The following is a 13,820-nucleotide window of genomic DNA, read 5'->3' as shown; positions in this document are numbered from 1 at the left end:
AATTATAAAATGCCACATCAAAGTTTAGTGGCAAATTCTAAATTAATGTCATTAAATTAATTAAATTAGATGATGACATGTGTCATCCAAATTGGCATCACATTGGCATATCAAAATTTGCCACGTGTCATTTGGCCCACAAGATAAAGATAAATTTCCTATTCAAAGTTTATGGGTAATTATCTTTATTAAAATAAATAAATAAATAAAATAAAGATAAAATTTTCTATTCAAAATTGGTAGATAATTATCTTTATTAAATAAATTAAATAGAGATAATTATTTATCTTTGTTGATTATAATCTTTATCAAAATAGATAAATAGAGATAATTATCTCTAAGAAGAATTTATGCCAATCAAAAGTTTGCTACATACTTTCAAGCATATCAATTCATAGTGGAGCTTATCCTCTAAAATCACTATAAATAGAGGACATCCCTTCTCATTTTAAGGGGGAAGTTTTCAAGAAACCCAAGCTCTGGAGAAATTCTGTCTCAAGAATCTTTGAAGAACTTGAAGAACATTTGAAGAACTTGAAGAACATTCGAAGGGCTTGAAGAACTTGAAGGACAACAAATCTCTAACAAGCTTAAAGCCAGAGATTTGTTGTGAAGACCATTTGATCCATCTTTCAACCAAATTGAAGAACATTTCGCGTTGGAGTCAAGACCATAAAGAAGATAGAATCAAAGGAGCATTTGTCAAAACTGAGATTGAACTCATTACTTGATTAATACAAAATATATATTTGTAGAACTCATTTTTTTTCAATTTGTTTGATTTTTCTTCAATTGAGAAATTTGTGTTTACAAATTTTTGGCACGCCCGGTGGGACAATCTCTGCCTCTCATCTCTTCTTCATCAATTTGTCATATCATTTGAAGTCCTATGGCTTCAAAGAATATTCAAATCAACAACCCTCTTTTTGGAACAAGTGAACTTGATCCTATAATGGATTCAAACTCTTCATCAAGTTTTGACACTTCCTATGCTGGACCTATGACAAGGGGAAGAACAAAGGCTCTTGCAGAGGTTTATGCTCAAACAACACCCATATCTCAGCCCTCACTTGTTTCCAACGCTCCTAAAGCTCAAAAGTCGCGAACAGCTTCGTCTACGCAAAGGGCAAGCAAAGATGTAGCTGGTCTTGTCAAAGAAATGTTGTCTCAGCCAGCTTTGTCTCGAACTTCGGAATCAATCCAAGAAGTTCCAATAGCTGAAGAAGAGAACAAATCACCTGACGGCTCTGAGTTCTCCTTTTCAGAAGATATCCCTACTTCCAAGCTTATGGATTCTCCTCGCTCTGTTAGTTCATTTGCCATGCCAGTCATGATGACTAACATAAAATCTTTGGAGGAACAAGTCTCGACTATAGCTCAAACTTTAGAAGAATTAATGAAGTCTATGAAAGAAAGGGAAGCATTGAGAGACGCGCAAATAACTCTCCTAATGGATAAGATGGGGAATACATCTGGACTGAATCGCGAAGATGAAAGCTCTAGGCCAAACCAAACCCATAATGACAAACCCGAGAGTTCAACAAAGGATCTCAATTTCTCTACAGATGGGTCTATCTCTCCTAACCAGCTCAAGGAGTTAATCAAGGAAGCTATCAAAGATCAAGTTGGGGGCGGAAGTCAAGCATCCATTGCCTATGCTAAACCATACACTCAAAGGATAGATCTCTTGAGGATGCCTCAAAACTATCAGCCACCGAAGTTCCAACAATTTGAGGGTAAAGGCAATCCAAGGCAACATGTAGCCCATTTTGTGGAAACTTGTAATAATGCTGGAACTTATGGGGATCTCATGGTTAAGCAATTTGTTCGCTCTTTGAAGGGAAATGCATTTGATTGGTATACTGATCTAGCACCTGGCTCCATTGATAGTTGGAATCAAATGGAGCGAGAATTCCTAAACCGTTTCTATAGTACTCGACGTACTGTTAGCATGATAGAACTCACCAATTCAAAGCAATGGAAAGAAGAGCCTGTCATTGATTACATTCAGCGGTGGAGGAATCTTAGTCTCAACTGCAAGGATCAATTATCAGAGGCGTCTGTAATTGAGATGTGCATTCAAGGAATGAATTGGGCTATAAGCTATATTCTTCAAGGAATAAAGCCTAAAACATTTGAAGAATTAGCAACACGTGCTCATGACATGGAGCTTAGTATTGCCTCCAATGGCCACCAAGGTCCCCCTGTTCAAGAACCCCGTAAGGGGAGAGAAAGACAAGATACTCGCAAAGGGGGCAAATTCCCTCCTAAACCGGAAAACAAGCAGTCTTTGATTGTAACTACTGCTCCTCTCAAAGTTCCGATTAAGCCCAAGATGAAAGAACAAATGCCTACTCTCACTCAAGATAAAGGAAGAAGAAGACCAACATTACAAGAGATGCAAGAAAAACAATATCCATTCCCTGATTCCGATATCTCCAATATGTTGGATCATTTACTTGAGTTGAAGTTGATTGAGCTACCAGAGATGAAGCGTCCTGAAGAAGCTGACCAAACAAATGACCCTAAGTATTGCAAGTATCATCGCCTCATAGGCCACCCTATAGAACGATGTTTTGTGTTGAAAGATAAAATTATAGAGCTAGCCTACCAAGGAAAGATCACATTTGATGATGAAGTTGTGACTTCTAATCTTTCCATGGTGGCCTCAACAACCACTTCTACTTTTCTTACCATTTAATTTGGTTCATTTGAGCCCATTGAGGTAAAGGTACCTTTCCCCCCAATACCAATTCTTGAGATATCTGATGACGACCCTCATAGAGATGAACATGCTTATAAAGATGAACCTTCAGTTACAGATGAAGAAGGATGGACCCTTGTGACTCGACGAAAGAATCATAAAGCAAAATACAATGTACATGCAAAGGAGAATCCAAAGACACCTTGTGCAGTCTAAAGGCCAACGAAGGTGATGAAGCCTAGAACTGAAGTAGCAATACTATCTCTTAAAGGGAAATCCATGCAAAGCCCACGACAACCAGTTACTTTACAAGAATTCATCCCTCGGCATTTTCAAGATTATGTCTTTTCATCTCTCACATGCTATCAAATAAGTGATGAGGAAGAATCAGATTGCGAGGAGGAGACAGAACGAGCTATCGTGTACAGGGCATGCTGGTCTTCAATCATTTTCACTGATGATGATCGTTTATTGGGCCCCAAGATTCACAATCGCCCCTTGTTTGTAACTGGGTACATTCGAGAACAATGAGTTAATCGTATCCTTATCGATGGTGGGTCTGCAGTCAATATTCTCCCACTCAAAATATTGAAAGAATTAGGAATCTCCTTAGATGAACTACTTCCCAGTAAGTTAATGATTCAAGGCTTTAATCAGGGTGGACAAAGAGCTATTGGGAAGATTAGACTTCAAATGCTCATTGGTGAAATGGAATCAACGCACTCTTTCACATCATCGATGCCAAGACCACTTATAAGATGCTTATTGGAAGACCATGGTTGCATGAGTATGGTGTTGTGCCATCTACATATCACCAATGCCTTAAATATTTCCAAGATGGACAAGTCAAGAAGATAGTGGCTGATGACAAGCCTTTTACTGTAACTGAGTCACACTTTGCTGATGCAAAATTTTACTTGGAAGATGATAAGGTGGAAGAAACCCAAGTTGTGGCTTCACCATCTAGCAAAGAAGAAAAGCCCCACTCCAAAGCTTCAAGGATTAATTCTCCAATTGAGGAGAAGGAAACCAAGCAAACCAAGACTTTTATAGAAGATAGGAAGCATCATACTCCAGAAGTAACTAGAGTAGCCCCTGTGCTACACTATGTTCCAGTCGCCAAAAGAAAAGAAGGCCAATCCCCATTTTCAGGAGATGAGGAGTCAATATCAAAGGATTTGCAAGGATTAAACCTACCAGTTACTAAAATCATAAAACCGAAATCCTCAAGTCAACCATTGAAAGGGTTTACAAGACCATCCCAAGGGCCGATTGTTGAGCATGGGACTTTGCCCACTAAAAGAACAGAAGAGGGTTTTGACCCTAACGCGTATAGACTCATGGCTAAGGCTGGTTATAACCATGAGAAGCCAATTGGTTTGGGTAAGCTTATCCCTGAAGCCTCTGGAAAAGGACAAAAGACATCGAAAGCCCAAGGTGTTGGGGCAACAAGTTCTAAGGCTGGAATTGGATATACTCCACCAACCCCCATCCATATCCCCATTCGGAAAGTTAGTGTTTCGGTGATTTCGGCAGATGATAAAGAAGAAAAACAATTTTCAAAGCCATCAAAGAAACCATCTGTTTTTGATCGCATTGGCCAACCCACTCCCCATATCTCAGTCTTCGACAGGTTGGGGACACAAGAAGATGATAACTTTGTTAACGGCACTCAAAGCTCTGTTCTTATAAGACTCAGTCGTTCAACTTCTTCCCAAAATGGCACTCGAAGTTCCGCTCTTACAAGACTTAGTTATGCTACTTCTTCTCAACTCTCAAAGGATGAGAAGTTAAGACAAAAGCAAAATAAGATGTCAAATTTCCTTCACAGAGATGTTGACGAGACACTCCTTATGGATCAAGATTCAAATGAGGTTCGCAGCTCCATTCCATCTCGCATGAAGCGTAGAAGTATTTGGGAAGTAAATACTAGAGAAACCTTGACTGCAAAAAAACGTACAATGGTGTCCACAAAACAAAAGGTGGAAGACGAGGTTGCCGTTTCAGTAAATCATATAACAATCACTGAAGTCACAAAGGTGGAGTCCCCTATTGAAGACGATGCTGAAGATGCTCCACCCACATTTGAAGAAGGCGTGCAGGCTACAGTTGATGAATTGAAGGAAGTTAACATTGGCGCTACTGAAGACCATAGACCAGTCTTTTTAAATGGAAATTTGTCCCTAGAGGAAGAAGATGCTTATGTTGAACTCCTCAAAGAATATAGGGATGTTTTTGCTTGGACATACAAAGAAATGACAGGCCTAGATCCAAAGGTCGCTGTTCACCATTTATCAGTAAGGCATGGGGTGCGACCAACGAAGCAAGCACAACGTAGGTTCCGGCCTGAGTTAATCTCCCAGATTGAAGGAGAGGTCAACAAGCTTATTGAAGCTGGCTTTATTCGTGAAGTCAAGTATCCCACATGGGTATCAAACATTGTCCCTGTAAGAAAGAAGAATGGGCAAATTCGTGTTTGTGTCGACTTTCGTGACCTTAACAGGGCATGTCCAAAAGACGAATTTCCTCTTCCTTTAACAGAAATTATGGTTGATGCTATAGTAGGTCATGAAGCTCTTTCATTTATGGATGGGTTCTCTGGTTACAATCAAATTCGCATGGCTCCAAAAGATGAAGAGCTCATCGTTTCGTACTCCGAAAGGAATATACTGCTATAAAGTTATGCCTTTCGGATTAAAGAATGCAGGCGCCACTTATCAAAGGGCGATGCAAAGAATATTTGATGACCTACTTCACATGAATGTAGTGTGCTATGTTGATGATCTGGTTGTGAAGTCGAAGAAAAGAATGGAGCATCTGCAAGACCTTCGTCAAGTCTTTGAGCGACTTCGTAGGTACCAACTTAAAATGAACCCCATGAAGTGTGCATTTGGAGTTACATCAGGAAAATTCCTAGGATTCATAGTTCGACACCGAGGAATTGAAATTGATAGATCAAAGATTGATGCTATTCAAAAAATGCCGAACCTCGAAATATTCACGAGCTCAAAAGTCTTCAAGGAAAGCTTGCTTACATCGAAGGTTTATATCCAACTTGGCAGACGCCGTCAACCTTTCGCCGCCTTATGAAGAAAGATGTCCCATTCAAGTGGGATCAAGCATGTAGAAATGCTTTCGAAAGCATCAAAACATACTTGCTAAATCCCCCTGTTCTACGAGCACCCATACAGGGGTGGCCACTTATTCTTTACATAGCAGCACAAGAACGATCATTAGGAGTGCTTCTGGCTCAAGAAAATGAAGAAGGAAAGGAGAACGCTCTCTATTACTTAAGTAGAACCTTGCATGGTGCTGAATTCAATTATTCACCAATTGAAAAGACATGTTTAGCTTTGATGTTTGCCATTCAAAAGCTAAGACATTACTTGCATGCCCATTCAATACGGCTCATCTCACGGGCAGATCCCATTAAATACATTATGACTAAGCCAGTTCTTTTGGGAAGGCTAGAAAATGGGCTCTCTTACTCCAAGAGTTCGAGATAATATATGTCCAACAAAAAGCAGTGAAAGGACAAGCTTTGGCCGATTTCCTTGCTGACCATCCTATTCCTGATGATTGGGAGATGTCTGATGACCTTCCTGATGAAGAAGTAATGCTCGTTGAAATTTCACAGCCTTGGAGGATGTTCTTTGATGGAGCTGCTCAACGTTGTGGTGCTGGTGCTGGAGTAGTGTTTGTAACTCCAGAAGGGGATATACTCCCATATGCATTTACCCTTACAAAATGTTGTTCAAACAATGTTGCTGAATATCAAGCACTAATCCTAGGTCTTGAAATGGCAATGGATGCAAAAACAACTCGTTTGGAAGTCTTTGGTGATTCAAAGTTAATCATAAATCAAGTGCTTCTGTACTATGACGTGAAAAAGCCAGAATTGATTCCATATTGCAAATACGCCAAGAGGCTTTTGGGATGGTTTGATCACGTTAGTATTACACATGTCCCAAGAAATGAGAATAAACAAGCTGATGCCTTGGCAAAATTAGCAACGGCTCTTACCTTACAAGATCCCGAAATAAAGATTCCAATATGCCAAACATGGGTAATACCTCCAAACTTTGATGAGGATGAGATAGAAGAAGAAGTAAACGCAATTTCAGTTTTTGACATATAAAGAGAAGATTGGCGGCAACCTATCATTGATTATATAGAACATGGAAAATTGCCCAATGACCCTCGACATAGAATTGAAATTCGGCGACGAGCTCCACTTTTTGTTTATTACAAGAATACTTTATATCGCCGTTCTTTTGATGGTCTTCTCCTTCGTTGCTTGGATGATGAGGAAGCTGCCAAGGCACTTGAAGAAGCTCATTCAGGGATTTGTGGTGCTCACCAGTCAGGTCCTAAACTTCATTTTCAAATTAAGCGGATGGGTTATTACTGGCCCACTATGGTCAAGGATTGTATGGAATATGCAAAAAGATGCTCAGCATGTCAATTCCATGCAAACTTCATTCATCAACCTCCAGAACCCCTACATCCTACTATAGCTTCATGGCCATTTAATGCTTGGGGATTAGATGTGGTTGGGCCATTGACGCCAAAATCTTCTGATGGACATTCATATATCCTAGCTGCGACAGATTATTTCTCAAAGTGGGCTGAGGCTACTGTATTTCGTGAAGTGAAGAAGGAAACTGTCGTGAACTTCATCAAAAGAAATATCATCTTTAGGTATGGTGTACCCCGTTACATCATCACTGATAATGGGAAGGAATTCTACAACAAGTTAATGGACAAACTTTGCAATGACTTTGGTTTTAAGCAGCATAATTCCTCCATGTATAATGCTCCAGCCAATGGTCTTGCAGAAGCCTTTAACAAGACTTTATGCAATTTGCTCAAGAAAGTTGTAGGGAAGTCAAAAAGAGATTGGCATGAAAGAGTTGAGGAAGCCTTATGGGCGTATCGTACAACATATCGAACACCTACCCAAGCCACGCCCTATTCTCTTGTTTATGGGGTAGAAGCTATTCTACCACTTGAACGCCAAATTCCTTCATTAAGGATTGCCATTCAAGAAGGTCTTTCTAATGAAGACAATGTTCGTCTACGACTTGAAGAATTAGAAGCATTGGATGAAAAAAGATTGGAGGCACAACAACGCCTTGAGTGTTATCAAGCTCGCATTTCTAGGACTTTCAACAAAAAAGTTCGTCCTCGATCTTTTCAAGTTGGAGATTTGGTTCTTGCTGTACGAAGACCCATCATTATCACCCATCGCACTAAGAACAAGTTTGTTTCAAAATGGGATGGACCGTATGTTGTTCAAGAAGCCTATACAAATGGAGCATACAAGTTGGTTGCTGAAGATGGTTTAAGAATTGGCCCTATCAACGGCAAATTCTTGAAACGTTAGTATGCCTAAAGATTGAAGCATTCCTTGGTAGGAGCCTAAACTGCCTACCTCAACACTCAAAGGGTACATGATGTTTTTCCATTACTCTTGAAGGTGTTCACCAAAAAAAAAAAAAAAAAAAACCCTTGAACTACGTAATGACTTGATCCCCCTCAAGGGGTACGTAGGCAGCTTGGCATTCTATGCTAAGTTCAGTCACATGTCCAAAAAAAAAAAAAAAAAAAAAAAACCTCCTTGAACTACGTAATGACTTGATCCCCCTCAAGGGGTACGTAGGCAACTTGGTATTCTATGCTAAGTTCAGTCACATGTCAAAAAAAAAAAAATCTTTTAACAATCATTGAAGCAAGAGCTAGAGAAATAAACAATCCATTAAAAAAATTGACATGATGGAATTCCTTTATTGTTCACAAAAAAAAAAAAAGAAAAAAAAAAAAAAGAAAAGAAGAAGATGGTTATAATGATTATCTATTACAAGTCAATATTTTCAATTGTAATTCTCTAATTCATCACGGGTGGTCCTTAATTCTTGTTCTAACAACTCCAAGGATTCAGTGTCTGCATTGCTTAAAGTATGAGAAGTCTCTACGGAAGAAATCTCTTCTCGAATGTTTGAAACAATTACTTTCTGGCTTGACAGCTTTTCATCATTTTCGAGGGCGGAAGCTTCAAGTTCTTGCTTGTGGGTGAATGATCGTTTCAGTTCTTCTTGAAGCTCGGCTATTTTAGAATCGGTGTTCACTAATCCATCCTTAAGTGCCTCACCATGTGCTAATAATTCATCCTCTACCTTTAGCTGATCATCAAGTTGAACTTTATATTCTTCCAACTTTTTGTCACCGCTGCTCGGGCGTCATACATGAGGAAAAGGAAGACTGTAGAGATGTAAAAGTATTAGCCTTATCGAAATATTCTGCAACCAATGTTTCTAATGGTGAAGGATCAATAGCTTGATTGGTTGTTATGGCCTCAAAAATCTTGTTAGCCCCATCAAGGAGTAAATATGTCTTGTTAAATGGAGTTCTAACAATCTTTTGTTGAAGACTTTTCCAAAGATTCAATGCAAGATCAATGCGGCGCTTCAAAATTTCATCATTAGGATTATATTCAGAAACTTCAGGAGCACAAGACTTAGTTCTTTGAGGAGATCTTGTAACATTCTTCCTAGAATTGGTATTAGCCACCTCTTCTATGCTCCTTGGCAATGCAGTAGATGACCGTGGACCGGAAATTGAACTTTCACTATCATTTGAGGCCACATCATTATCAATATCCAGTGGCAAGGTTCGTTGATCGGACTGAAAAAAAAAAAAATAATAATAATAATACATAGCTCATAAGGAGTAACTTAAAAAAAAAAAAGAAAAAAAGAGAAGCAAGAAGAAGAGTCAAAGACTAATAATGAATACCTGAACTTTGTTTCTTGGTGATGTAGCAAGAGATTGTGGATTGGAATTATTCTCAAAAGTCGCCTCATTGTCAACCTCCATGTTCGAAACTTGTTGATCAGACTGCAATCAAATACACATTGTTCATGTAAGATATACTTTGCATAAAGAAAAGGAAAGTTTCTTCTAAAAAAAAAAAGACCTGATCCTTTGCACCCTCAAGGTTTTCAGAAGCACTTGTGATGCCTCTAAGGGAATTTGGGTTGATAGGTATTGTCAATTTGGGCTTTTTAGTCCGATTCCAATGATGATCACTATCATTATCTTCACTCATTTCTTCAAGGACTGGATTTGCTCCTCCTTCAGATGCATCATGCACTTCTAAGGACCTTTCAACAGATGGGGCCCTTGGAGGAGGCTTCTTCAATTTAGTTGTGACACCTTGAGACTCCTTGGGCTGAATATGGTGGTTCACAGGTTTTGAGATGCTGTTTGCCCCATGAACTTTGGGTAATCGAATATCCTTATTATGGTTGCTTTTGACATTGATAGGCTGAACTACCTTACTCTTGGAAGGAGGAGGATGTGCACTTGCAATCAAAATATTTACACCATCATCAAGATACTTCCCATGAGTATGATTCCACCACTTTTTGTAGCCACTTGTAGTATGAAGTTTGAAATTAGCTGGGGTAGGAGGCACTGGAAAGAATGCTTTGCAACCAGTCTTGTAGAGAGTACATAATCTCCAAAACTCCACAATTTTATCCAAAGTTCCTTGACGAATGTCCTCTTTAATGGTACCTGGAATGTCTTGGCAAAGTCCAAATTGACGGCTAAACCGAAAAGGACTATAAGGTTCCACTATAAGATGACCCTCTTGACGCATAGACAAGTAAGAAGAACGGATACTTATAAAATATGACGATGAATTACGAGAAAGTCCTCCATCATCAAGAAAAGTCTCCTCCCTATTCCTGACATACAAATTTGCATCCCATTGCATAGAAGTACCTTGTATCAACTTCCTTGCTTCGTGTTCATCAAAGTGTTTGGCCCCTCCTTCCCCAGAATATACAACCATCTTGGGTCCTGGGACATCAATCTCATAATGAGTCCTAAAATAAAGACCTAGCCAGCCAGAAATATAATGAACAGGGAAGCAGGCACCCGAACGACTAATCATTGGAGAAGAATGAGCAATCTTGTTTAGTCCTCGGTAGAGACTAACTAGAACTGGTATTGCTAGACAAAAAGGGCGACCTGTTGCCATGAAGCTTGCAATCTTGAAGGTTTTAGGGCGAATTGTATTGGGATCTTCACTTGGCAAAACAAAGGTGCAAAGCCAACAAGAAAGTAATGCAGCTAAGTAGGTCTCTTCCCATAGCCCATCCTCAATCTTGAGTTCAATAAAAGGCTTTTTCCCACATTTGGACCAGCCTTGAATTTTATTAAGCGAACTGTTAGGATTATGAGTCTTGATCGCACGACTTAACCTCTTTGTCCTTCGACTTGGTGGTTTTGAATATTTCATTCCATATCTACACCAAAAGTTAACCCAATCGCTTGCCGAAACACGCGGGTCTTCTCCTTCCTTTTTAGAATTAAGAAGATGAAAGGCCGCGAATAGGTGCTCACAACTCTTTGGGATGAACCTCTCTACCTCGTCACATCCTGTCAATTCCTCGCAGCAAGGGATGGCTTCATCGTAAAGACGACCAAAGATAGGAAGCCCGCCAAGTCGATACAAATCCCAAAGTGAGATAGACATCTCACCAAGTGATGTGTGGAGGGTGTTGGTTTGTGGACACCATCCTTCGCAAAATGCTCGCATTACATCAGCATTTCGATCATATGTGTACAGAGATGCTGAAACTGCGTCATAAATATGGGCCTTGTCAAGAGTCTTCTTGCTTCTAAAAAGAACATCTTCGAGCCATTCCCAATATAGAGGTATGTAACTCCAATCTCCATTGATCTTGAAAAGAGTGCCCCAACGTGTTCCGCCTGAAATTATACGACGGCCAAGAGTCACTAGATAACGAGACTCTACAGTGTTCTTGTGAAGAGAGCTATGCAAAGACCACGCTCTAGAGGGGGAATCAGAATTCCGAGAGACATCATAGGTCCACTCCACAATGTCTCTTGAGTCTTTAAGTTTAGGCCACCTTTCTGCAAATCGACCAATAATCGGCCTTTCAACGAGCATTGATATGTCTACTTCCTTAGTGTCATTCGATTCTTTAGTAACAACGAGATACTTCTTGCCGGATGAAGAGAAGTCCTTGAAGAGCACCATGATGAAAGGGCGAACCTAAAAAAAATATATATATATAAACTACGGTGCAAAGAAGGTTTAAAAAAAAAAAGGGGGGGGGGCATGGACATGCAATAAAAAAAAATAAAAATAAAAAGAAGCAAAGTTATTATATCCTCATATGCAAGTATTGCTCCATTACAAGATATCAATGGACACACATCCTGGCATAAACAATTTTCATCCTCAAAGTAGCCTTCTTCTTCAACGCAATCTTCGTCTGCAAGGAAGTCTTCGTATCACAGATAGACTTCGTTGTTGTCTTCGTCCGCAAGGAAGTCTTCGTATCACAGATAGACTTCGTTGTCAAGATTGTCTTCGTCTGCAAGGAAGTCTTCGTATCACAAATAGACTTCGTTGTTATCTTCATCCGCAAGGAAGTCTTCGTATCACAGATAGACTTCGTTGTCAAGATTGTCTTCGTCTGCAAGGAAGTCTTCGTATCACAGATAGACTTCGTTGTTATCTTCATCCGCAAGGAAGTCTTTGTATCACAGATAGACTTCGTTGTCAAGATTGTCTTCGTCTGCAAGGAAGTCTTCGTATCACAGATAGACTTCGTTGTCAAGATTGTCATCGAGATCGTTGTCTTGGTAGCTACTTGCCTTGAGGACTACTTGGCTTAAGGAACAAAATAAACTCTTTGCAGTGCCACTAAGTCATCACATTACCTATCCTAAACAGAGGTGAAACAACACAAAAAAAAAAAAAACAAAAGGGACATGCACAAGTGAAAAGCTTTGATCAAGAATGTACCTCCAAAGATTTGAGTGATGGAACCCTTGCAAAATTTGAGGCTAAAGTGTTTTAAGATGGACCGTAGCTGCACAAAGAAAGGGGGGCAAAGAATAAAGTAGATTCATATAATAAAAAAAAGAGAGAGCAGAAGGAAGATAATCAACCAATATTTGTATAGATTGATAAAAACTTGGTGCAATCTATGTTATAGATATGACGCAATCTATTCAAATGTGACTCAGCAAATCCGAATATTATTTGTATTCAAACAAATTTTTATTCACGTGATTAAATTATACGAATCCGCGATCTGAAATTATACGATGAAGTGTAGAAGTATACGCTTCAAGTTATCCACGTGATTATCTATAACATAAATGATATCTTGGTGGACTTCAAATAGTTTTAGTCTAGATAAATACTTCTAATAAGGTATTGATGAATTATTCAAATGGTGGTGATGATTGTTCTTCTAATTGACAAGATAAACTTGATGCAAGTTTCTTTAGAAATTGTGGGGCCGGACACACAAGAAGTTACAATATAAAAAAAACAATTAAAAAAAAAGATCATACCTTGCTACCTGACTGAGAAAGAAGAAAGAAAAAAAATCTTATGCCTTCTTCAAGAATTGTTCTTGAGATTCCCAAACTTATGCTCTATGCTGGGAAAATTATGAGTTATGTGTGGCTGGAGCTTCCCTTTTATAGTGCTGGTCAGAGAGAGTTTAATTGCAACTAAAACTCATCCAGTCAAGACTAGATTAGCCAGGAAAAGAAGTCAAAATAAAGAAGGATTCTTGGAAGGGATAAGACATTGCGAGTTCCTTTGTTCCAATTGGAATTAAACTCATAAAGACTTTAAGTAGGAAAGAGTTTCAATTCTTATAGGACGTTGGTTGTTGATATCAGGTGTACCTTCTTAAAAGTGGAAGCCCTTATGGCCACCGACTTGAAGCAAATATGGAATCCTAAGTTGTCAAGATTAGGCCCAAAAGAATTGCAATCCCAGCCAACGTCTTAAGAGCAATTGTGATAAGCCATCAGCCAAATCATAATAGGAACTTTCCTACCACGTGGTATATTTTAACCACACTTTGATTAGGAGTAAATCTCTTCTCATAGTGGGGATATTTGTTTAATACTTTAATTCCTACTAGGAGCCTAACTAAAACCACTTTGACTAGAAAACAAATTTATCTAGTTAAAGACTAATTTGGCTAGGAAAAGAAGTCAAAATGAAGGAGGATTCGAGTGTCTGATGGAAGGCATGAAGGATCATCACTGC

The 13,820-nt window shown here is 39.1% G+C and overlaps 1 protein-coding gene across 1 annotated transcript; it reads left to right on the top strand.

Moving 5' to 3' along the window:
- The first annotated feature begins 5,386 nt into the window (after positions 1–5,386).
- On the top strand, positions 5,387–6,842 carry LOC142620670 (uncharacterized). Its single transcript, XM_075794001.1, has 3 exons — positions 5,387–5,746; positions 5,896–6,062; positions 6,176–6,842. The coding sequence occupies exons 1-3, from the start codon at positions 5,387–5,389 to the stop codon at positions 6,840–6,842; spliced, it is 1,194 nt and encodes a 397-aa protein (XP_075650116.1).
- The last annotated feature ends 6,978 nt before the right edge of the window (positions 6,843–13,820 follow it).

The sequence above is a fragment of the Castanea sativa genome, chromosome 12 (genome assembly GCF_040712315.1).
Source record: "Castanea sativa cultivar Marrone di Chiusa Pesio chromosome 12, ASM4071231v1".
Lineage (NCBI taxonomy): Eukaryota > Viridiplantae > Streptophyta > Magnoliopsida > Fagales > Fagaceae > Castanea > Castanea sativa.
Note: the sequence above shows the minus strand (reverse complement) of the source record. Positions and strands in the feature narration are given on the sequence as shown.